The sequence below is a fragment of the Perca flavescens genome, chromosome 16 (assembly GCF_004354835.1).
Source record: "Perca flavescens isolate YP-PL-M2 chromosome 16, PFLA_1.0, whole genome shotgun sequence".
NCBI lineage: Eukaryota > Metazoa > Chordata > Actinopteri > Perciformes > Percidae > Perca > Perca flavescens.
In genome coordinates this window covers 19,373,193-19,399,861 of record NC_041346.1, presented here as the reverse complement: position 1 = coordinate 19,399,861, position 26,669 = coordinate 19,373,193, and the positions used below count along the sequence as shown (strand labels likewise).

Below are 26,669 nucleotides of genomic sequence, written 5' to 3'. Positions count from 1 at the left end.
TACAGTTTGAAGGGAAGGGAAACAACCATGAATCATGCTCACATAAAGGTCATTTGCCTTGCCTCCATTATGCAAGGAGATTGAGTTGAATTGTTTTAGTACAGTCTTGCACCCCCCACCCAACCCCTGAGGGTATAAACCAATCAACAATCACTAAATGTGCCTCCTTGGCTCTACCATTTGCCAGCGTCACAATATCTATTTTCAGAAACAGGCTGATTCCCAGTTGTTTCTGGATTTGATGGTCCAGGAAGACAACATCCCATCTTAACCTAATGACCCATGACGGTTCATGTCACAGAGCCACTATGCAATTATTTAAATCCCACTGCACATCTGAGTCGGACCATAAAGCAGAATACACTGCATGATGTTAAGATCAGTCAGAGGTCAACAGTGAATTAAACACCACAGGACAAATTTGACATCAGGTAAAATCAGGGAAAAAAACACATGCAGCAGTGACTAGTACATCTTGAACAAGATAGTTATAATATAATAATGCCTTTTTAACCCAATTGAAAATGCAATAGATTCCCAATTACTTGAGTCACATTATCTGACCTTTTTGTCATGCAATGTCTAAACACAGGCATCTATCTTTGATGGAAAATAAAAGCCATTTGGTATGGACTGATATTTACCCATGTTTATTATAAATGTATTTATGCAGAGTTGTAGGAGTAAGTGATACTGTTAGAGTTATCCACATTCAGTATCTGAATGCATGAAAACTAGTTTTGGCTTTTTTCACTTTTGACCCAGGGAGATTACATCTGTGTTTCTAAAAGTAACAGTTAGGTCAGATGGGTAAACTTGAGCATGTTCTGTGGACATAGAGCTCAGTAAATTGATATTGGATAGAGCAAAAATATGTGCATTTTGTTTTCATCAATGATACAGACACTGTATTAACTTTGTCAAATTGTGTCTAGATTACAAGCATCCTTAAACTTTATCTCTAGCTCCACGGTGATGCAGTCATTGCTGTCCTACCACTTCTGTTCAGAGACAAGTGGTTGCAGTATTGTACAATAATCCCACAACGTGACTGAAGTGACTGTGGAGCAGTGCGAGTTAAATAGGAAAAAAAACATTGTCCTATAATCCATTAATGCACCCAGCTTAATCTGTGACTGTTCTAAAGTGCAAACCTAAATGCTTTTGACTCATTTTTGTGTGTGTATGATCTGGAGAGTAAAATGATATAATGTAAACAATGTTAACACATTGAAGAATAATACAGATGAGGTTTTAAGTAAATTTAGGGGAATTCTGAATGAGAAATGTCAAAGGAAAATAAAAGCAAAGCTGTTTTGACAATAGCATTTCATAATAGTGGCTAGGACCTTTAAAGGCGGTGGCTCTTTCTAAATATAATGCCTTTACAGAATACCCATTAAAGCCCTTAAGAGTATAATCCTGTGCTGCCTAAAAACGCAGGCAGTTTCTGGTAAAAAAGAAAGCACTTCCCAATAAGAGATGTGCTGACTGGGACGGAGGTGTTGTTTTTTACTTTTAAACAGAATATCGCAAAGATTACAGAAAATGTATACATTTGTGTAAATCAGGTTTAATCTTTCCTAATGCTTATGACAGCTGTCATTTATATGCGCTTAGCATGGAAGGGCAGCCAGTTCAGCTGGACAGTGGCATAATATATATATATATATAATATATATATGAACACTGAAAGTAAAGACTGCTTTTGTGTTACGGTGATAATTGAGTATTGGCAGAATGGTATACGTGAAATACTATTTGTCACAGAAAGTATGGTACTGTAGAGTCTGGTATGAGGCATGAAATCAATGCGCTGTCACACTTTGTTGATGGACACTGAAATGTCAATTATTCCATCTTATTCCACATGAATTAGTGAAGTCTACTGTTTAATTTACATTAATTCATCACAGCAAATTGAATCATCTTATCTTATCTTATCGTCATTCTGGATCGGTAAACGGTCAAGTTAAATCAAGCACATAGTTGTGTATCTGTAATTTAATCATCTCTCCTAAGTGCATTTCTATCACTACGCTGATATATTATATTCTAGTCTTATTTTTTCTATGTCATCCCTATCCCACCCAATAACTTTCCAGTCTGCCTCTTTATTCTCCCTTATTTAAGTGCTAAATCATTTATTAGTCATAGTGCCTGCTGTCTGTACCCCCATCAGACTACATCAGTCCACTTGAACTGTCAAATTACAACTCTTTCTTAGAGTTAAAGGTAGTTTTAGGAAGTTGCTGGCCAAAACAATTTTGGGTGAACAAAACGTTTTTGGCAAAACATTTTTAGTACACAAAGGCATCACATTTTCAACAGACTAAACCCTAATATTATTGGTGTTATGTAGGTAGATAAAGGTTTTTCTGGTGTTTTGGGGTTATTGTCTAAATGTCTGCTGTATACAAAAAAACAACAACATTTGAATAATGTTTCTTGTGTTGTAATTAAATGTTGGTTGACAAAAAATGGCGTGATACTTTACCAGCACCATCTGGTAAGCTGTGTGGTTATATTGGTAGATTTATTAGACAAACTTGGCTGCTGATGTCCTAGCTGGTCAGGCTAAATTTTGTTGCATCAGACTTTCTCTGTGATTGTTTATTTTGTGTTTTAGTATAGCTGATCAATCAACATGGGTGTCCATTAGCGTGTCTTGCTTTTGCTGATGTCAGAATACTGGGCTAGTATAAAGTCAATAAAAGCAGAGTCGGAGGTGGGAGAAAGTTGGTATCTTACTACTACAGTGTTTTCAAAATTTGAAATTCTCCATCTACACTACAATGCAGGACTGGCATTTTTAAATTGACTTGCTTTGAAAGGCCAAAACACAAAAAGTGCTTTTGTCAAACCTATCCACATGTACATTTTAAAACAGCTACCTCATAAACCTTTTCTACCTTTCTAACTTTCACATGTCTCTCTCCATTATCACTATCAAATATGGGCATAAAATGCAATAAAAAAATGTATATATATATATATATATATATATATATATATATATATATATAAAAATAGTTTAAAGGATTACTGAGTTTGACTTCCAAACTAAATACTTCAGGAAATACAGAACCATGCTGAACATCACATCACTGTCTACATATGCAATTGTGCATGAGGAGTGTGTTCCTCATCATCTTCACATCCCGGATTTTAGCCGCTGTTGTGAGCTGTGTGGTAAACAATAACCCATTATGGGTCCCCAACGGCAACCAAGGCTTGCCCTTGGTTTAACTCTGCTGCTTGTGGGGAAGAATTATATGTGCAGGGGTGCAGAGTACGGCACAGTCAGCACACCATCGTTTGCCACCACTACTGCCCCTCCGTCTAGACGTTAGAGCACGTCCATATGGAGATGGTTAAAAAGCTCATTAGCCGGCCTACTTGAAATACAGTTGCAGTGACGCTTGTCCATAAAAACACAAAGTAGAGTGGTTTCTGCAGTGGTATTAACCAGGTTGAGGCATCAAGCCCCCAGGACTGACAACAATTTGGCACAGGCCTCCAGTTCACCAAAGGATGGCTGAAACTGCATGCTTTCCAAGAAAGGATTAAGGAAAGAAATTATTTCTTGGAAGATTTCTGGAGCTTTTAGCTTGAGGTAGTCTGATCCATCTGGGTGAGGAAGAGTGGAAAAATGTCTGGTAAGGTGAATGGGATATGGCCCATTGAAAGAAAAATGGCTTGGTCTTATTAAAAACATTTAGGGTAACCAATAGATTGCTGTAGGGCAAGGAGATATTTGAGGAAGAGAATGCAAAGAGTAAATACATGCTATTGCCAGTTTGTCACTAGTACATTTTCAGCATTACATTCACACATTGAACTCAAACCTTCCTTTCTTTACTTGCAAGATGTTCCTCACAGCTTCACACAATTCTTATGTACAGTATATCAGTAAAACTTTGGAGGGCTGTGGATTAGAACCTGATACCATGGGAAAATTGTAATTGCAACTGTTTTTACGGCCTGCAAAATTCTGATAAACCCACTGTACGCCAAGTAAGTAAGTAAGTAAAATGTATTTATATAGCACTTTTCACAGATAAATCACAAAGTGCTTTACATAAAACATACAATATGAAACATATTAAAACAAAGTACATTTAAAATCACAAGGTAATAAACCTCCCAGCACAATGTTAGCGACTAGCATGTAAACTTAGTAGAGCATTAAGCAACTAAAGAGGCAAACTTTTGCCCTCAGGAGTTGGTGGAGACCAAAACAGAGCTAAAAAGGAGAATGAATATTGAACTTATTGTACGTTCTTCAGGTATACCCAATCGGACTCCAATTGAATGCTAATGTTGCTCTATGCGTAAATAAGCTAACAAGTTTGCCATATCAATTATGTGTAGGTGATAATATGTCAATTTTGTGTTTACAACTTGTTGCATTGTCCCATTATAGGCAAAAAAACAAACCAAATGTATTTAACACAGTCTTGCTAAAATATATTAATAATCATTTTTTTCTTTTTGAACAGAAAGAATAATGGCTTAAACAAAAACCTAGAGTTAATGGTCATAAGTTTTCATATCCAAAATAAATATTACTGCATGAGGCTGCACGAAGGCTGTTAGGGGATGAATCAAATTTGACAGCAGTGACCACAGAGTAGTCAAACATTGAAAGATATAGAGAACAACTGTAGACTGGTTTAACTGGTTTCAAAGTGGAAATAAGGCTGTTGTAGAGCTTGCCTCAGCACAATTTGTTTCATCTAAACAAAACCTCTGCAGTGTGGAGGTCAGGGTGTCTCCACATCGTATACCATTTTATAAATGTAGTTACAAACTACAGGGAATCATTACAGTGGGAGACCACTGGATGTCCTAGTGTTTTGCTGTTGTAGCTGCACCCATGAAGGATATCAGTCTGCCATCGTAAGTACAAAAACTAAATACTAAATATAAATATTTACTATATGCTACTGAGCTATATGACTAAAACTAAACCAACGGCTGTCATAAGCTGGACAAGCCCTACACAAGTACAACAAAATCAACATTCTCTCAACTATCCTTTGTGAGCACTTTTCAAAGCTTCACACCTATTAAAGCTTATATTGCTCAATATTGTTGAGGTTTTCTTGTTCCATTGGCTGCGCATGTTTACAATCATTTGAACAAACAATAAAAGAAAAACTATGTTCCAAATGCTCATAAAGCATCAGATTCACAGAGTGACACCAGCGTCACGGCCCTGTACTGTTAATGTACAAGTGTTTATCTGTACGACTGCATTTAAATGGATTGCACATTTATTTGTAAGCAGAAACGGATATGGCCACACAGAGTAGGTGGGAGCCTGGTGTGTGTACACACAAATGTAGCCTACTTTACGGTTATTAGCGTGAATGTGCTAATCAGACTGAAATAAATGAATTTTCTGTGTATAGAGCTTAAAAACTAAGGTACAAATGTTTCACAGCATTCAAAGATGTGTAGTCGTTAAGAGACTATAAGCAAGAGAAAAATGGCAGGAATGTTTAGAATGTGCTTGGTAAACAACATTAACAAAATGCAGTGGACTTTGTAAAGAGCATATATGCTCTTTGGGTGTGTCGTAAATAATCAAAGTGCTTTGTGGAACGCAAAAACAAGGTTGTGGTTTTTGTGGACACACTGCGTTGCGTAAGATATAATGTATATTTTACTCCAGCTGGGAAAGGAAATATAATGCGTTTAGTGTGATGGTAAAGTCAGTAAGCAGAAAAACACATGCTGCAGCATAAGTAAGCAATGCATAATGCTACATTAAGATGAGCAAACAATGGGCACGTGCTGATTTGCAGTCAACAATGCAATACTGCACCTTAATGTGTCTGGGCCAAACAATGCAAAAGCCGATTATGCAAATTGGGGTTATCGAGGCCATTGCAATATAACAATGGCACCAAGTGGATTGAGCCGCGTTGTGTGTGTGTGTGTGTGTGTGTGTGTGTGTGTGTGTGTGTGTGTGTGTGTGTGTGTGTGTGTGTGTGTATGCTTGGGTTTCTTGTTTTTCCCACAGATGCCCTTCCCAAAACCCCCTATCCTTTGGTCTCTGTTCCGAGGCCTCATTATAGGGGCTCCTGTCAATCAGAAGGTCAAGGGTCACGGCAGAGGATCAGCTTGATCAATACCCCCCCCGGCCTGATCAATCAACTTGTCTTTTCGTCTCCACTAATAAGATACCAGCTTCCATCAAAACAAAGGAGTGAGAGGAACAAGAATGCCAGAAAGAATTAGGAGGAGTAAGAAAAGGGAGAATGTAAACAAGCCTGCCTCACTGAACAGATCCCAGAAGCTTCTTTTTTTTCTCACTTTACAATGACATTGTCAAGGACTAGGACATTGATGAGTGGGTTGCGTCATCATGATGCACCTGTAATGCCCTTGGGCCCCTCTGTGTTTGCACCAGATTTGAGACACCTTATGAGAGACTTAAATCTGTGGCTGCATAGGGATCAGTTCCTTATGGCAATAACACACACATCTTGGTCTTCTTTAGTGTTGGCAATCATTTAAAATAAGGTTAATATTTGTATGAATGCACATTCATCTCAGGTCATTACTATGGGGAAAAAACTCTTTATAAAACATAAACAATTAAGCTTTATGATCACAAAAGCATACTTCCATTTAATTATAAATCACCTCATTTCATATATCCAAATAAGACACAGTCAGCCTCTCCTCATTTCCTTTTAGCAGCTGCAGAGTTAAGAAAATTGAAACTATCCATCAGCTTTGATTATCAAACAGGCTTAATAAATGGGTCATTTTTCAGTATCCTCTCAAATTAAAATTGCCTAGTGTGTATTTTCAATTGAGTGTCTGCTTCTCTGCCAAGGAGTTATTCTCCCTAAGGAATAATTCCAGCCACCAAGTAGTTACAAATCATGGAAATGAGATGATGGAATATAGAATAGAAAGGCACTCAATGCTAAATCATTAAAAATTTACTTTCTTTACCTCCGCTCCAGAGCAACGCCTCACACAACATTGGTTGGCGAAGAGCCAAGCATAAAGAGCGAGCTGGCCTGGAATGTTCTGTGGTAAAAGATAACTCTTTTAAAACTAAAAGGGCAATATCCGAACAACACAGTTGTGACATGTAGCAATAAAACAGATTTAAAAGGTTTGTAATACAATTTAAATGCTCTAAAATCAAGCAGAACTGTAGCCTATACTTAAGTGATGATACTTGGACTGCCAGAGGGAGGAAGTCACTCACAAAACTACTTTCTCCTCACTACTGTGTAACCTATTAGATCCCATATCTCAAATAGCTCAATTATAATTCACCAAAACAACTGTAAATTAATCTACCAACCCCATCCATCCATCCTTCCCCAGCACCACAAAACAAAAAAAAACTAGATGGGCACTTGGAGAGCGCAGACCTCCGCAAAGGCATACCCTATTTCATAATGTTCATGCAGTGGTAAGTTTCCAGTCAGGAACTCATTTTTCTGATTATTTTGACACCACATTAATGCAGCACAAACGCCTTATCTCACAATGTTAATGACAGTGAAAAATTATTTGTGTATCCGCCCTCTGATTTGGATCCGCTCAAACATTTAATGGGTTCTTTCTTGGCCCATGCTATACCCTTCCACCAAGTTTCATAAAAATCGGGCAAGCAGCTTTTCTGTAATCCTTTGTCCTGATGGACAAACCAACAAAAAATGGACAAAATGAACCAAAAGCATAACCTCCTTGGCCGACGCAAAAAAAAGAAGAAAAAAAAGGAGGAGGAATTGAATTCACTTTTAAACAGAATACTGCTCTTCTTTTAATCTAATTCTTAACAAGAGTAATAAGCGTATTATGTTGAAATATTCCACTAAAATGTTTTTACAGATCTGTGTGAGCAAATGCTACTTCTTGAAGTCTATAGTCCATAGACCAAAAGAGAAAAGTGATTTATGAAAGAAAAGTAAACATACAAATATTGCAGAACCAGAACTGTGATAGCGGATAAAAAAAATGCAAATGCTCTTTTGCATTACAGTATAACAATTACATGCAATGGGGGACCGAGTGCTAAAACAGGGAGGAGAGAGAGGAAAATGGAGGAACAAACAGGTCATGAACTGGATTTAAATTCACTGTGTTACAAGTACATGGTATATGTTTTAGCTTAGTGAGCTGTCAACACAGCCCAAGGGACTGTGTCTAACAACTCATTTGCAGGAAAAGAAGTTTGAAAGGTGCAGCAGAAGGTGAACTAAGCAGCTGAAAACTGTGCAGACGCTACAGAGGAGGGATAAACAGGGGAGCAAAAAAAAAAGAAAACGGCAACAGAAGTAAAAGATTGTATAATGAGCCAAGACGGAGGAGTTGGTTACAGTACTTTCAACTTGTAATAATAATTTCCCGGCAAAATAACACAATTCTATTGGTATGTGTAATGTTACCTGTTGAGCCTTAGGTTCTCTTGGTGCAAATTCATTGTAGAATAGAGAAATTAAGTTGATGAAAAAAAATACTTAACAAAAGGCAGAGTCATGTTGGGAACCCTGCCAATGACCCTATAACCCTGGCAAGAATAATGCTTGTGAAGACCAGCGTCAGCAATCCTGAATATGGCAGTTTAACATAATAAGGGCAATGACGTCTTTACACAAAACAAATCTTTGGCACTATGCCCTAAATATATGGGCTTCATTGTAAGGGTCTAAAATTCTGGTTTAGATTTGTCCTCCTCCTGTCATTGTCTTCAGCTGTCTGAAATTGCATGGTGAGGCTGGATGTGCTCCCCAGATCATGACGACGATTAATAAATAATAACGGTGAGATCAGGGGGACATCACTGAAGGGCTATTTATAGCCACAAAGCAAATTTAACCTTGACCTTTTTTTTTTCACAGTGACGCCACTTGCCTTCCTCAAGCCAAGAGTCAAACATCATATTTTCACACTACGGCGTCATCTCATAACTCTGACTTAGATATGAAATATTCAAATGCTGCTCTGCCGACTGTAATAGGCAGTGAAAATTGTGTTTTTTTTTCAGGGAGAAAGTTGCCTGCACCTGTGAGCTGGTACATGTGAGGAGTGCAAAAACACCTGGACACTCATGTGTGTTTGCATCATATTGTATCATATGTGGCTCTGGGCAGAACACATAGAGGTGCATGAGAAGCCACAAACTAAAATCTTTTGGGCCTATGTGGGGAAAAGGCCCGAATCTGAGGGAGTCTGTATGAGGTGTGTGCATGTGTATATAAGTGTGTCTGCGCAGGTGTGCAGAGGGAGGATGGCAGGCAGGCGAACAGACAGGCGCACCGGGTGCCTGTGAGGTCAGGGGCTAGGTGGAGTGTTAGCGGGAACGACACCTGACAGCAACTGGGTGGATGCGCCCTGGCAGTTCTGTACATTCATGTCACTACTGATAAAAGTCAGCACCTGCTGAGCAGGAAAAACTACAGTGCCAGTGCCACCGGGTCCTCCATACAGGACGAAGAGAGGAGGATGAGGACACTTCCTTCCGCCTGTCCCTCCAATGCTCACTGAGCAGACAAGTCGGGACAGCTGTGATGGCCATAGGCTGGGAAAGGGGTGAGGGTGCCAACCTTGTCAATGCTAGAGGTGGGAGCAAAGCTACATGGCACTGCCTGATTTGGTCTTGGAAAACGAAACCTGGATGCCTCTCTTTTGATTGTGTAACAGCCAAGGGCAAAGGGAAGTGAACAGAACTTTTTGTATTACAGTAGCGTTTTACTGGATAAAGCAGAACAATCAGCTTCATGGGCTGAGATAATGAGTCAGTGTGGAGGAGTTTAACATCAACACCGGCAGGAAATGGGTTTAGTAGAGTGCTGCATAGTAGCTCATTGATTAATGAGTATCAACTTGACTCTTTCAGGGGATTTCCTCAGGTTCTCTCGATTCCTCTCACTGTCCAAAAATATGCAAATCCTCCAGAATTAAAGCAAAAATAGTTCCGGATTATTGGATGGTCTTCTGGCTGTCTTTGCAGGTCTCAAAACATCTTGGCCTTCCATGTTCTGAAGGAACATAATGACCTGGGGTACCTGGAGCTCAGCAGTACGTCAGTGTTTCCATTCATCAAATTTACACCTGAGAAATAAAACTCAATTGAAAATGCTCTCAAATCTATATTATCTTCTGCGGCCTTAGTTGGTACTGGATTGGATATATCATACCGGTGATGCTTTCATTGTGTCCATTCTATAGCTGATAAAAAGCCAGATACTGCCACCTAGTGTTCACATACTGGTACAGAGGGAACCCCCTTTATATTCAGCTGCTACTGCATTTATCAAACTCCCAATGCAGTCAAAGCCTGATGGCATCCAGCAAAGAAAAAAAACTTGCATTTGCTGTGTATATGACTTGTGTGGATGTATGCTGATGGAAAACAGCCCCACACACTCCTCCTCACTTTCCTTGAGAAAGAGCTGATCTGCAACTTGTCACTAACCCAGAACAAAACGGAAACAATTGTCCAATGGGCGTTTGTTTTCCCCTCATTTTGCTTTTCTAAATGACTGAAAATGAGGGCAAACACTTGGTGCCGTAAGTAAAAACAAACTTAGCATCTCACTGTAGTAATAGCTTGGGGAAAAACGTCACCTTCAGCAGTGTGGTGTTCAGGAAGGGAGGAGGTCTTAGAGTGTGTGTGTGTGTGTGTGTGTGTGTGTGTGTGTGTGTGTGTGTGTGTGTGTGTGTGCGTGGTGGGGCAGTGGAGAATGAGTGGGGGGAGGCAAACTTGGACGCATGTGCTGCAAATTAAGCTTTGGTAGGCAGCCCTTGTGTTGGGAGCAGCGGAGGAGACAAGAGTGTGGGTGTTTCTGCATGCCAGCAGACTGCTGCACCTTGGGGGCTGACTGACCCGGTTGTAAAAGGAGGAAGAAAGACAGCAGGCTGACGAACACTTGCTCACGCTTTCCCTCTTCCTGCCTCACTCCCTCGCTATTTTGCCCTATCCGTGGCCCCTGGGGAACCCTTGCACGCACCTCTAAGCAGCCTCTGTATATTCACTCCCCATGTGCGAGTCTTCAATCGCTCTGCCCTTATATAAGGCCTCTTTCCCCTCTACATGTTTGAGGTCCTCCGCCTCTCCCACTCAGCCACTGTGGAAATCTCTGCTTCATTTCTCTCTGGGTGGGAGTCCTCATTCATACTGAAAATAAGCAACTAGCCTAATTTTTTACAAGAAGATCGTCACATATCTTCTCAAGTTCTCTTGATTCATAAATACAGAAGTAGGCTTTCTAAACATTTTACTTCATCCCTTGATTGCAAAGGAAACTTTTTTTCATCTGAAATGTTGGCAAAGTGAGTTAAAAGCTACACACGGGCCACAGTGGTAACACTGGACTTCATGGCATTACAATACTTGACCATCCATCTCCTCTCAACACACACATACAGCTAGCATTCCTCTAATTGCATATACACCACAGTCTTGTTGACACAGATTTGGAGTTTATTCACACATCACATACTACAGTGGGTAATGTATTTAAGAAACATTGAACAGTGCTGCCACATATGACACAGGAAAAACAAAAGAAAAAGACACTGAACCCTTTCTTCGCCATTATATAAAAATAGTGTTGCTACAAAAGTATAAATTAGGCTTACTAATAGGACAACTCAGATCTAAAGCTACACAGGAATCTGCTGCCAAAGTGCAATAAAAAGACTAAATGAATAGAATCAAACCTAATTTTTTTGCATTTTAGCAGAGTATAAAAGGAAGAAATGCCTGTAAAATAGGATGAAAGCAACACTAGTTTCTTAACCTGAATTGATAATACAGACTGTAATCCATAGTTAAAACAGAAAAGATTTCCATGTTTGCATTCTTACACCATATTTTACATTATTTGAATAAGTTAAAATCCTGAAACAAAATAAAACTTGGTTGATTTAAATTTTCTAATAACAGTATCTAAGTTGAGTTTTCTATTATATCAAAAACCTTTTAAATGCTACTGTAGAAAATAGAGGTATGTTATTGGTGTTCCCTACTGGATCTCTGAAATGAAGGCTCCCCCTTGTGGCATAAAAACAGCAGTTCTCTCACATTTACATAATACATCCTGTGAAAATGGATGATGTCAAGCCATAAACCCCAACCCATGATCAGCATCGCCACTCCCATCTCCAACGGTTAAAATTCTGTTGCTTATCTGACTCCTGATGAGTGTCTTAAGGTAACGTCTACTCATAAGTCAGTGTTTCTCATCAGATGGAAGTGAATCATGTTGGCTCTAACTTTATATATCAGTACTCTTATTAAAAGCATGCATATCTTAGATATAATTCCCATTTAATCAACAAAATGAATGCTAAAATTAAGTTGACATCATTATGTCAACAATGGCATTTTGTCCCAGAGCATATCCTATTTAAAATACTTAAAAACTAAAAACTAAGAAAAATCCCTTCATCAGTTCATTCGAGGAGCACTGCTAAATCTGCAAACCAATGTACAGTATTTTAACTATATCTTAGACCAAAGCTACATTTTTGATTTCCAATCTATAAATTACAATATTACCTTCTGTGTACCGAGGTAAAACATTGGATTGGTAATTAAAAAAACTAAATTTAAAATATAATTTACAGCAATCTTTTTTTTTTAACCAAAATATAAATGTGTGACATAAATCAGTTTGAAAACAGCAGTATATTATCACAATGAAGTAATGTTATGTCTTGGTTACACTGAATCAAGTCATACTCCCCCAAGCTTTACAGAAGGGGAAATAGATAAACTGTTAAAATGTGAATGACATCATACTTCCTTCCAAGAATCTTAATGCATGAAAACAATCAATCAATCAGTTAAGAAACCATTATAGAGTGACATAACACCTGCTGAAAATGTCCTCTTTGCTGACCTCCAGCGGTTTAACTTCTCACCTGATTGCAGTGATGTACATGTGTACTCCCAAGACCCCACGCCATCACGGTTGGGTGGGATTATAGGAGCAACACAACACGTTTCTGACCACATCCATCTACTACTAATGGTGAAACAGGCTACCTTCAACCATAAAGGGCAGCAAAACGGTGCTTTTCAGCCTGGTGCTAAGTTACTCTTAAAGAAGAGAAAAGCATTTATGAATAAATAAATGCTTATTTATTATAAATCAAAGCTATAAATGGAGGAAAGGAGGGCAACAGTCTATCAAAACATTGTAGTTTGCAAGAGCCATTCACATTTGATTGACAGACATAATTCAAGCATTTTCAACCTTTAATGCATTTATAATAAAAGTTGACAAATGTTCTTATATAACTTAAAACTGACACAACTGCGTTCAGGCGGACTAAAAAGATTTGCATTTTAGGGAGACCTGTCTGTTCTTGGCTTTACACTTTGCAGACCATTCACTCAAATGCCCTATAATTCCCCATGTGCAGTGTACTGACTTCCTACTTCCTGTGGCCTATAAAAAGGTACAGTCACATTTAACAAAATTGCCCTGCACTCAGCCTCAAAAAAAGGACATGTCACAATTCTAACCATGATTATAAATAAATGTTGATCAGAGCGACCACTAACTGTAAACCGTCTATAAGGGAGATGCAGCAGTTTTTAGTCTGGTGTTGCACAAAAGAAGGTGGCGCCACAGGGCTAGAATAGTGACTCCTCCATTTCCAAGTACAGTTCATCATCAGTGTTCCTACTGGCCGACCGTGCACATCTGTGAGGTAAAAGTTGAACAAAAGTGAACTCTGACCCATGGAGTTCATACGGACACAGGAAATGGATGTTTGAATTTGTCAAATTCAATTGAAAATGAATGGGAGACTAAGTGAATATTCATTGTAGTGTAATGTGACTGTACCTTAAGATGTACTGGGGCCTAAAGCTGGGAAAAATTGAGAAAAAAATATAGTTAATGTTTATTTTTACAGTTGATATTTTTAGTTATGACCATTTGTGTTAAATATTTAATTTAATGATTGAAAGAGTATGATGTAGCTTTTAATTCATGTGGAGGAGCCAAATCAAATAACTGAACTACATCCTTTTGGATTAAAAGACAATATTTAAGCTGCACCACAAATATTAACATGAACAAAATCCAAATGGGAGTCTCATACCACAATATCAGTATTGATACATTTTCCTGCTCTGGTATGAACCCAATGAAGAGATGACCTACTGAGTATAGGTTTTCAGTATAGTTTAATACAATGGATACTTGTGCTTGGATGTGTTATTGTTGAAATAATTCCTGACCTGTTTATACCCAAGAGGTGACTTGAACTTTGGAATAAAGCACTTGTCAAATACCAGTTGATGTCCATGATGTTTTAAAAAGTCCACATTTGACCACTCGAGGACACGGTTTCAAACATCATCAGCCAGAGGTCCCTTTGGGTCTACAGGAGTGAAAAACCAAACTACAAGCTTTAGAAAGCATGGCGAAAACAAGGCCATTTAACATCAATAAAAAGGCATGGTGTTTGTTCTGACTGTAGGGTTTAAGGTGGTTGCATGAAAGAGACTTTAGGCCCTATGACAGAAATGACAAACTAGTACTTGACTAATTAGTACCAAAGGCAACAAACAAATTTACAGTATAACTGTCATTCATCCAAGTCATTACAGGAGGTATTAGCTTGTGTAAATGTATACTAGAATCCATAAAATAAATAAATAACTTAACTTTATTAGTATGCATGTGTTGACTTTAGTGAATGTACTGGCAGAATTTGCTTTATCCTAGAAGAAAAAAAAAAATAAACCCTAACCCTGATCCATTTTGTTTGTTGCAAATGGCACTAACTGCATTTGGGGTGGAACGTTTCACAAAAGTCACGGTTCAGTACATACCTCGGTATTGAGGTCAAAGTTTGATGGGTTTTCAGTAGAGTAAGGGGAAAAAGTGGCGGCGCCTGCTTGGGTGCACTCATTCCTGAGAAAATCCCGTTGATTTCACAAACAGAAAATAATTTACCATTAATGATTAACTGTAGGAGCGTCATGAGAACAGTCATTTTTAGTAGATAACAATTGAAACTATGCCCTTGAAGCTTATTGCTTCAAAATAGAAATATGTTTAAATTAGAATGATAAATGAGTAAAGAAGAATAAAAATAGCAATGATAATTTTATATATATAAATAAAACAACACCCACACACACAGTGGGCAACATCCACACAAGGATTTATGCAGGTATGCATTAAATCTTTGCCAACAAGCTTACCAAACTGATGGCTAATAATATTACTGCAGTTTATCGGAGGGAAATGCACAGGTAAAACATCTCCAGTATAAAGAAGTGTATTGACGTCTCTTTTCACAGAGCTGACTGATGAGACATTCCTGAAGTACCAGCACTGGAAACTATCATCAAGCCACACAAAATGGCCTCTAGATGTAATTATTGTGTATTTACTGACATACAAGCTGGGTTGTACCATCATGTATTAAAAAAGATAATAAAATATTGGTTTATCCAAAATGGCATTTAATTCCCTGTTGGTACAATTCAGCTATGGTAAGGTTGAATGAATGAAATCGGTGTAAAAGCTGACCGCAAACAAGTTCTAATATGATTCTGTCTTCTTTGTGCACGTAAAAAAATTCAACCAAAAGTTTGACTTTATTCAAGTTAACTTTATGATATAGGCCCTTCTGTGCTAATCTAGCCTTTTGACCAGCATATCCAGCAGCATAAGGCCTCTTGAATTAATTTTAGAAAGAAAACAAACCATTGGATGACTGGATGACGGAAAGCATCATACCCTGTGTTTTACCCTTTTGAATGAAAAATGCATACAATGATCCACAACTAAATTTTTAGGCCACTGAAGCAACCTTCAAATTAGCTGCAATAATTTAGCTCCTGACCTGATGCTGAAATAAATATTTTCAGTGATACGCAATAGTAAATAATAAACCTAGTACACTTAATCGGCAGAGATGCAATGGCAGTCAAGATTCACCGCTTGATTTTTTTGTTGTACACCAATGAAAATGATCATTCTCCAAATACTGTAGCTATATGCAACATTACTTACTGTGTGTTTTCAGAGTTGTTTCAAGCAGAGAACGCTGACTTTACCTGAAAATGTTGCCATTCAGTCAGAATAACAGCATTGCAGCCTTTTAGCAGTTTAGTCAGTAGGCTGGAGTAATTCAAGTCACTGGCCATGATAAGACTGATCCTGCTTACGTGTGCATCCCAAACCGAGGGTGGCGTACCAAACGAGACAATCTTTTGAGTTACCGTTCCACCCCTACATTTTGTCCACAGTACTTTACAGTCCTTTCTTATATGGAGTTTGTAAAGTACTGTTTGTATGAAAGGACCATATAAATGTAATAAGTCATATTGTTTTATGGTGTTGCAACCTATACAATGTGAGTTTCCTGTAAATATCTTTCTCGATGAGTATTTAACACATTTAAGTTTACAGTTGTTCTAAACCTACAGTATATAAATAATAGTCTTCAGTCATTGGTTGGGGGTGAAGGTTTGGTTGATAAGGGTTGGTAGAGTTTCTCTCCTAGCCCATGTTGGAGCGAAGGAAAATGAGTTTGTTCATCTCCTCAGTGGTTACCTGCTGCCTCCTCTTCATAGCCAGGCTCTGCTCGCACACAGTCGCACACTCATTGCGTATGCCCACAGCAGGCACAGCAAGGAGCCACATTGCCAAGCGAGCAAGCCTGGGAAACTTCTCATTCACTGCTGAGCTCCAGTACTGGAAGAGGTCAGGTGTGCCTTGGAGAAGAGGCTCAGCCAAGTATTGAAAAATCTCTTGTCTAACTTGGCTCTGACTCTCATCATTACCAGACACTGTGCAAGATGAGGAGGTCCCCCTTAAGGTGCCACCGTTGTTTCCCCCTCCCTCTACGCGGCTTATTTTAGGGGTTGGTGGGCCATCATTGTCCCGCTCTTCACCACCTGAACCTCCACCACCAGTCATACCTCCATCCCTGGATTCAGCAGCCATTTCGCATGCACGCGAGATTATATCTTCATGCTGGTAGGCTGGCACTGAACGCAGCTTGAGCTGTGGGTCCAGGACCATGGCTACCTGGTGGGCTCGTTCAACCTAGAGACAGAAAACATTTCAACGACAGTCCTTCCTTAAACCAATAACTTTTATTCAAGCAAAGTTCAATCAAAACTACCAGCATTTATTTGTATATTTCAAGAACCTTAACCTTACAACATTTCAGAGGAATCTTATCACTTTTAGAGCAAAAATGTTAATTTAAGAAACTTCATCTAAGCAATAACAGTTCAGTACCTTGAAATTTTCCTTAAGTGCTTCAAGGAAGTAGTGGCAGAGTTTGCTAGCCGTGCCGGTTCCAGCCTCTCCAGCTTTGGAAGTGAAAAACTTCTCCAAGCGTAGGTAGACGGGCAGCACCTGCTGTAAGGTTGGTCTCCTCTGGCTGCTCAGCTCCAGAGCTGCCAGACGCAGAGGTGCCAGCAGACAAGCCAGCGTTCCCAGCAGATGCTTGTTGAGACCTTGGAGGAGAGGAGCTGTGGTCTTACTGCGTCCATAAGCCTCACAAATCTGTTCAAAGTGGGCATGGACCTGCAGAAGAGCTTCAGCCATACGATCCCAGCAAGGAGGGTTGGGGCATTGTGCAGGGCTGCCCTGTGTACCTTCCTCATTTGTGCTTGTGGATGTGTTGGTGCACTGTTCCTCACGAAGGGACAGCGTGGTGGAGGAGGCAATATCTCGGCACGTTGAGAGAAGCTCAGACAACTCATGAAGGCCTCGAGCCTGGAGGCTGCGCTTCCCAAGAACAGCCTGGACAACTGCCCCGAGTGAACACCCCGCGCATCGCAAGCATATCCTGCTCCGGCCACCACCACCAAGTGGCGATCCCGCAAATCCTGCTGCCCAGACTTTGGGCTCCGAGACATACACTGTGCGAATGTCTGACATCACAAACTCAGACAGCACATTCTGCACCCAGTGGTGAACCTGCTCGGGCCCTTCCCTCAGTTCAGCCTCCCTCACACCGAGCACATAGCGCTTCAGTCTCGACCCCTCCACCTGGTAGGCTGTTAGAACATAGCAAGCATCTGGGCCTGATGTCTGGGAGTGGCAGGTGACAGCGATACCAAGGGAAGCATTGGAGCCTAGAGCACATGTGACTTTGACTTTGACTTGGTTGTACATGCGGGGCAGCTGGCGCAGTGCCAAGGCACTCATGTTGCCAAAAGCATCACGGGTGGAGTAGGCACCATGACGAGCACCCGTATCCACTAGGGTCTGTGCCAACTTCAGGAAGTCCTTGCTGTTGAGCACGTTCAGCATGCTCAGATCTGAACACATTACCCGTAAGAGGCGCTCAGCCACCTGTTGTCGTTCCTTCTCAGGTAGTCCGTTATTCTCTGCCAGCATGGAGAGCAGATAAATGGACAGGAAGGCAGAGTAAACATAAGAAAGATAATAAGTGTTAATGTTTTTTTTATTTCAATATTTTGGCAGAAAACATGGTATCTTAGATGGGAAAAGACAATATAGAATCATAGAGAATAATAAAAGACATAACCTGGCTTTGTTTTACAGAGCAGATTCTCTTTAAACTGAGGGAAGATTTAGAGGCTGTACTTGGCATTACTTGGGCATGCAACAAAGCTCCTCAGCAAAAATCGAAGCAGAGATGTTGCCGGTATATAGTATGCTTCTTAACCACCAGGCTACCAGAGGCTACATAATTCCATTTCAACAATTTTCTAACAACATAGTTTCATAGCCCCGTATATACAGTACAGTAACTCTAACAGTGTGAAGTGAATGAAGTTGATTGCAGTACTTACGGCTGACTGTGTGGTTTCTCTGGGAGATACTTTGAGGCGGGATTTGTAGTTTAACTGAGGAATGGGTCGGAGCCTGAGAGCCTCTCCACAGCTGCTCTTGAGGACCGGAGGCTGAGGAGGTTTTGGGAGAGTCCCCTTTGGTGTGGTTCTCATTGTCCGCTAAGGAGATACAGACATGGAACATGGATCAGGCAGAGGCGACAATAATGTATGGTTTTAATGGAGAAAGTGTTTCCAGTGGATAATAATGAAAAGAATAAAAGAATGACACAAAATTAAACAAACACAACGTGTCAGCAAAAGAAAAGACAAAAACACATTACTTGGCCTCTCTGAGTCTGTCATTAACAAATTGTGCCATCAGCTGACCAGGTTTACAAAAACAATTTCAACAGGTTTGTTTCCTGTGTCAATTCTCACATAAGATCAGCCACAAATCTTGCAGGGTATGTCTTTAAATGAAGTCAGTGTCAAAGCAAGAAATCAAAAAGCAAGGACCTAAAAGCAATGTCAAACAGCAAAAAATCATCATAAAAGTGAACGCTTTAAGTATTTTAAGACTGTCCAGACAATAACTCCATCATTTAATCTGCATACAAGGACAGGAAACATGATACATGCATAAGAGGGTAAACAAACTGCACTTTAGTCACTTGTCAATTAAAAATAACATAACATTTGGTGGTTATAGCTTCCTATGCTTGTTTTTTTATACCATTTTAATTATTGTTTTTATATTTTAGTTGTTTTTTTCCACATGCCTTTTGGCTGTGGTTGCTTGAAATTGGAATTGGTCTTTATTTCTGACATTGTATATGCTAAATGAATAATTAAAGATAATGCACTACTGTTTATGGTTACATGTACAGTACAATGCACCAAAGCTTTTGCAACAGAATCCAGCAGCCTCAGAACCAGATCTGCAACAACCCATATTACAACATTATATTCCCTGAAACTTTATATTAAAATGTTGTGTTTTTAAGAATTTAATGTCTATACCTTTATGAGGATTATGTGTAATCATACAGACTTTGACATGCATTGCAGCCACTAAACCCACAACAGGGTGCCTGTTGCCTGTTGAGCTTGACATGCATTTGTAGTCGTGGACTCACCAGCATGGGACTGCATATGCTCCAGCAGGTTGTTGTAGAACTGGAACTGGATGCCACAGGCACCACAAGTGTAGGGTTCTAAAAAATCACAAGGCCCAGAAGAGCATTGACTCTTTGTTGGAGAAGAAAATTAATACACTGTGCATCTTTACATCTACTAGCCTCTAATATCCCTGATATATACTTTGGAAGTCAGTTCCACCAAGATGTTGCTGTTTTTGTGATTTCTGCAGCCCAAAGTGACTCAATTTGCAGCCGCATTTCTGAAAAAGTGTGATGATACTTTGAAAATAATTGCAGTAATGTTTAAAATGTGTATGTTGGGGCATCCTAGTGGGGTTTAAGGCACTGGTCATGTAATTACAATGTTCCTGGTTTGAAAATGCTTTCTTACATGTCATTCCCCCTCCCCATCTCTCAATAATTCCCCTCATTTGCAGTCCTATCAAATAAAGGCAACATAAATAACACCATAGCATAATAAACAAATTCATGTTTACATGTTAAAATAAAAACACTTAAAAACAGCTTTTCCAACTATCTTTATCCAGTATGAGTCAGGCGATGCATGTCATTACGACACAGCTCTATCTGAACACAATGCAGATGTACAATATGGCTAATGTTAACAATCCTGTCCAGACATTCCCTCGTGATAATGAAGCTAAATGCGGACAATCTGTTTAATCACAATGGATTACAGAGAAACCATTTGCACCAAACAATGACAGATTAAGAAAAATTGAAGCATACCAGAAAAAAAAAGGTGAAATGAGAAGGAGGCAGCAGGCATATTTTCTGCTTTGAGCAGAAGGTGGGGTTGGACTTACTCTGTGTTGTAGAGAAGGTGCTGGCCACCAGAGGGCTCGGAGTTCCTGTGGACAAGAAAACAGGGAGGGAGTTAAAACTACAGACACAGTGGGCCATCACTCTTTTCCCTTGTTTATTCAGTATGTAGCTTTAGTGTTTAATGTTATTCTTTTAAAAAGGCAAGCAAGATTTGCAATCAAAGAGCATTTACTCTAGATTTCTTTGATTGATTGTGTTACCAAACCATGTCTGTGAGACCTCCCTCATCAGTGAGTGATGTAAACTGTATACAACCAATTTAAATACTGCATTTATTACAGAGACATATTGATTGATTCCAGCACCAGGGAAACAAAGAAAGACAAAATGGCACAGACTCATGACAAAAAAGAAGAATTTTGTAACATTGGAAAATCGGTTCATATAGCATTGCTCACAGTAAGAAACGGATTAAGAAAATATGTTTTGGGTCTTTAACAACAGGTCTCTTTTAGAGTCACTGCCATGATGTGGGGCAGTGTTAGGTTATGTTAGTGAGTGTTATTAGAGCCAAAAGTGATCCAACATGGTATTCAATAAAGTCTACATTTTTATGGTCTGAGTGTGGTGTAGAATTATAATAATAGAGCTCTTGGACAGAGTTTTATATAGTAACAATTGATGCAAGGTAGGTCACACAAACCTCTTTACATCATCTACTCCCCCTCCATTTCAATTTTAAGCCCCAATCATCAGCAAAACACTGTCTGCAGAAATACTGTTTCTATCTATACTGACACTGACATACACCTGCTTTGTAGCAGAACTGAAAATATATTTCACCATTCGAGCAGAAGTGATACATTTCCACACAAATACACACACATCCACATAAAATAAGTGACTCAGAGCTCACCGCTTGAATTCTGTGAACTGTTTGTGTCAACCAGACTAGACTGAATTGCACCTTCCAGTTTCCGCCTGAATGGACTGTCTGTAAGTGAAAACACAGGAGAAACACTGAGTGACATGTCTATGCTAAATAACGTGAATAATATTCTTAATTTAAGCTAAAAACTCACATAACAGTTAAGTTGGAGCGAAGTCAATGACATGCAATTTATTAATCTCAGTTTTAGTTTGCGGTAGGCAAATCAATCACGCTAACAGCCTTGACAAAGGATCCAAATTTTCATATTACATTTTAATATGGTTTTAATTTCTCCTATTCATTCCATCTTTTTGACCCACTTCTAAGATGTGAGTGCGTGCCATTCTTTAAATAGTTCTTTAAGGCAGAGCGCTTCTTAGCAGAAATACAGTACCATTTGGGACTAAAATCAATCATTTATGACATACAATGTTGACAATGGACTATATGTAATGTGGTCAAATAATAGTCTAAAATACAGATCGTTGTATTTGATTTTACTTTGGTAAAGTAAACAAAATGTACTTAATTGAGGTTTTCTTTTAGTTTGTGACTATTTCTGGAAACAAAGGCTTTAATTTGGTGAAAAATTAAGAATCTGTATGGACTGTAATAAATGTTTTAATGTTTTTGAACATCATTTTAATGTGCTTAGGTGCTCGAGGCAATAAAAAAAAATACAAAAATAAAAAATAAATAAAAGTCCTAACAAGAAAAAAAAAAAATTTCAACATACCATAACTTAAATTGTGCAATTAACCATTCACTAGGAGGTTAATAGTTTCCAGCAGGGTTGCCACAAATACAGTGGCAAGGTGACCCAGAACCTAGTAAATTTAAATCCTTTTTCCACTGGCTCGGTGTAACACACTTTAGCAATAGTGAGGCATGCTCTTATGAATTCCTACTACGCCCTCACAGCAGGACTATGATATTATTGTGATGGTCCCTGGCCTAAAACCCAGCTATGCCAATATCACAGTAAACCGACTGGCTGCACTTCTGTGGTCGTGTGGGCGATAAGAGTCAAACTGACATTTTAAAAATAAATTATTCTACAGTACAGGCATTAGGAGTTTAGTTTCTGGTCATGCTTACTCGGTTGTTTATCAATTTTATCAACACCGATCTCTGCTCAATTTTGACCTGACTCATTGCCAACAATATTACAATTAATCAGTCAATTATGAAGCATTCAAATTCCACCTTATCAATGACAGATATAAATGTATAAATTATACTTTAAAAGTAAAGGTTAAAAAAAAAACAATACTGCTCTCAAGGTGCATGATCCTGAGCTTTGATGATCAAATTTCAATTAGTTACCATCCGAAGAAGGCACAACTAGTGTTTGTTTGTGTGTGTGTGTGTGTGTGTGTGTGTGTGTGTGTGTGTGTGTGTGTGTGTGTGTGTGTGTGTATGTATGTGTATATATATATATATATATATATATATATATATATATAGAGATAGAGATAGTGTGTGTGTGTTTTGAGTTATGCAAACTTGTCCTTGCATTATACAATCAATCAACAAAACTACTGATGAAAATGTAGGATAAAGAACAAACAAAAAGAATGCTTACTTTTAATCTTACCGGTTTGGCTGTGGCCAAATTTACTCATATCCATGCTACCACATTCCTGTACCCGTGAGGTCTTCAAATCAAAAGAGCCTACATAGATCAACACAAAAGATTCTCAGAGTAAATTGCAGTTCAATGTTCCAACCGGTGACATCCAATCTGACAATACTACATTGCCGTAAGTAAACAGACTTACCCATAGGTGTGTGAAGAGCAACATGCTCCTGGTATGGGTTGAAATACTTGTACTGCTTCCCACAGAACTCACAAACATAGCTCCCAGTTTCTGCAGACAAGAAAACACACAATCAAACATTTGTTTTCATCAAAATCCATGTTAGTGATAATATCTCTATCATATCAATTAAGGTCCAGTATGTTGGATGAATTGTGTTCAAATAAAATAAAAAATAAAAAAGGGGGGACTGAATCATTTTGTGAATCGTGTCTTATTTCACTAGGGAGAAGCAAAAAAAGGTTAAAGGTGTCGCTAAGGTGTCCAAATAGAGTGGAGAAGATGAAGGAGCTGGTGATTCTGGTATGTTTTACTGACTGTAAATTTACATTTAGCAATACCTTAATAATAGCGAACATAAAAACACAGGGGTCTCCCTACAAAGTGTGTGGAGGTTTACGCTACCCCCCCCCAATCAGTAGGAGTCATTAGTGCAGCGACAAGTACAGGCTTCCCACCTACGAACACCGCCAATTGTGTTTGAAGGGACACCCGCTGCCATTGGTTGAACCCGCGGTCTCCGCAGAGGTGGGCGAGTGCTTTTTCCCCTGCGAAGGAGGACTTTTGGACTCATGTTCTAAGTTGGATCATCACCATGACTTAAGTTTGTTCATTAAACGATGTCCAGTACCCTGAACTGGACACGATGGACTTCAAGCAGTCAAATGTATGCCACTTTAAGAAAAATCAAACGAATGATGCAAATGTTAGATGTTGGATTTACCCCTTTAAAATAATCATTGAAATATAACCTAAAACCAATAAAATAATTTTGAAACAAGGGGTTACAGTGACAAATTATCCAAATCTAATGTATTTCATCTGGAAGGTATAAGGGTCAATGACGTGACGTCCATTTTTTTGTGTCTATAAAAAGGTTAAATTAAATTTAAATACATTAAATTTAAAAAACAGACAAATTATGTCAATACATACTTTTTTAGAGGCCATATTTTAAAGAGTTTGGTTTTAAATTAATTTTAAGAGAATAATTGGCGATTAATGTCAAAAATGTCTAAGTGGTGTAACAGTCAAAACTTTGTACCAAAATTTTTAGCTTGCTTAAAAAAGGTCAAATTTCTTAATAAAATATCCCATAAACTACTTGGGCATTAACCTAAATTAAAGGTTATTATACGTATTTACAATATATTTTAAAATGATGCTTACATTTATTTTAATAATTTAGGGAATCCTGTCAGTCATGCTAGCTTCCTGAAATGTCAAGTGGTGTAAGGGTGTAACCATAGACAGTATATAAGAATGGACCAACAGATCCCATTGCTCTGACGGAGACCAGTGAAGGCTATTAGAAGCACTTCCGGTGATCGCCAGCTTTACTGCGCAGCCTCCAACTGAGAGAGACAACGTAAATGTGACGTGAGCAACGTGTCTGAAAGTTGCCTAGCAACCCCCCCGGCTTCTTCAGCCCCTTCTCCGTGCACCCAGCACCACTACCGCCCTCTTGAGGCTAAATAGTTTGTGCAGCTCACAGGAGTAGCCATTTTTGGAGTTGTTTTTGTGTTAGAACTACACTTCGACACCGCCCCTCCCTTTTCACTCACACTCACACACACACACACACACACACACACACACACACACACACACACACACACACACACACACACACACACACACACACACAAATTTGTATGAGTGCATTCACAAACAATGTAGTGGATGAAATATTAAATATTAAATCATTCCTTTGTGGTTACACCACTTGACATTTTAGGTCCATTTGGTCCTACCATTGTTAAAAAAAAAAAAAAAAAATAGGTGAAAATCTTATTTCAAATGAAATAAAATGTACAGTAACAAAATATACATTTTAACGAGTAGGATGCCTTTAAAAAAGCTTTTTCAAAGTTTTTTAATTTTTTCATCTGGCCAACCCTTATTCGTCATTGACCCATAAATCAAATGTACGTTGTAAGTTTCTGTATGTATATTACATTTTGTAATCTTGTCCTGCCATGGTATATCTGTGCAACTAAAGGCCTTTACACACTGGGGATGTTTTTTTTCCCCGTGTGATTAAAAACTGTTGTTTTTGTCAGGAGTACTTTCACACAGTTACGCGAATATTACACGGCGATAAAGTAATTGTTTTTCAGAACAAGATCGATTTTTCTGAACTTTCGCAATGTAAATAAGGCATCAACCAATTGTGTTGTGTTGCTTACTTATTATGAGGATCATAATACAACAACTGGAGGCTGTATAGACAGTAAACTTTACTTCTGTCAACCTTGACAAAGGCAGCGTTTACCAGAGACTCTTTCTGTTCTTACCTATCACAATAAAAGCCCTAGACATATGCTACAGTATATATACAGTCTATGGCTACACTGCATAACTGTTTACCAGAGGAAATTAAATTCACTCAGAGTATTTCGCTAAAAGTAAACTCAATAAAACAGCTTACAGTAGCTTAGGGTTAGCTTTTCCTGCTTCGGCTTCCTAACCGTAGTCGGACAGCACATGGGAAGATGAGGCTGGAGTCTCTGGAGCTAACCAACGTTAACCATGGATGTTGTTAGGTCTATTTTAGGGGGGCTGAAACTACCCCAAAATGTTATAAGAAAAAAATAAGAAAAACTAACTAAAATTTTAAAAACAATTTCAGACTTAAGTTATGATGACACTATAAACCAGGAAAGTGGAAGATAGGGTGGTAGAGGCAAACTTTGCCAGTAGCAGCGCTGTGAGGCAGCATTGGAGTAGCAGGAAGCAGTGAGGAATAGGGAGATATTTAAATGGACTGCCTGATGTGAAAAATGGCTGCGATTGGTTGTGACTGGTGGGAATGATAATTAAAGTGGGCATAGGACATCCGTGTCATGCAAGAACGCGATGCTTAATTACATTGAATGAATCTTCCTTCAACATTCATCTGTGTGTGTCGGTGTAGAGTGTGTGTGTGTTTTATTTCTATGTTACGAACTGTCAGCTGGTCGAAATGGCAAAGTTTTATACCGGTTTAACGAGAGACCGCAAGCACAGTAACGTTATGTGGTCGAGTGAGCTAGAGATTGACTAAAGAGAGGGAGCCGCTAAAAGCAAAGCAGTGAATTAGAGAAATAAAACGTTTTCATTGATTCATCACTAGAAATGTAACTGTAGCCAGCATCTTATTATCAAACGTTATCCACATATCATATTTAGACACAACAAATTATATATCCAGCTACAAAAAGCCTGAAAGTCAGAAG

At 38.9% G+C, this 26,669-nt stretch overlaps 1 protein-coding gene across 13 annotated transcripts in view; it reads right to left on the bottom strand.

Annotated features, from left to right (window-relative positions):
* Nucleotides 1-11,441: 11,441 nt before the first annotated feature.
* The window catches only part of znf618 (zinc finger protein 618), a 41,074-nt gene continuing 25,846 nt past the window's right edge, over nt 11,442-26,669 (bottom strand). For 6 of the 13 annotated variants that reach the window (XM_028601249.1, XM_028601251.1, XM_028601248.1 and 3 more), the window contains 9 exons: nt 23,413-23,502; nt 23,217-23,306; nt 21,617-21,694; nt 20,742-20,786; nt 19,912-19,989; nt 18,794-18,952; nt 17,265-18,364; nt 16,572-17,066; nt 11,442-14,382 (listed from right to left, as the gene is read on the bottom strand). In XM_028601249.1, the coding sequence (XP_028457050.1) occupies nt 14,314-14,382; nt 16,572-17,066; nt 17,265-18,364; nt 18,794-18,952; nt 19,912-19,989; nt 20,742-20,786; nt 21,617-21,694; nt 23,217-23,306; nt 23,413-23,502 (2,204 nt within the window). In that variant the 3' untranslated portion in view covers nt 11,442-14,313. Of the gene's footprint in view, nt 17,067-17,264; nt 18,365-18,793; nt 18,953-19,911; nt 19,990-20,741; nt 20,787-21,616; nt 21,695-23,216; nt 23,307-23,412; nt 23,503-26,669 lie in introns of all 13 variants that reach the window. The other 7 variants (XR_003694576.1, XR_003694575.1, XR_003694574.1 and 4 more) reach the window with 7 other exon arrangements.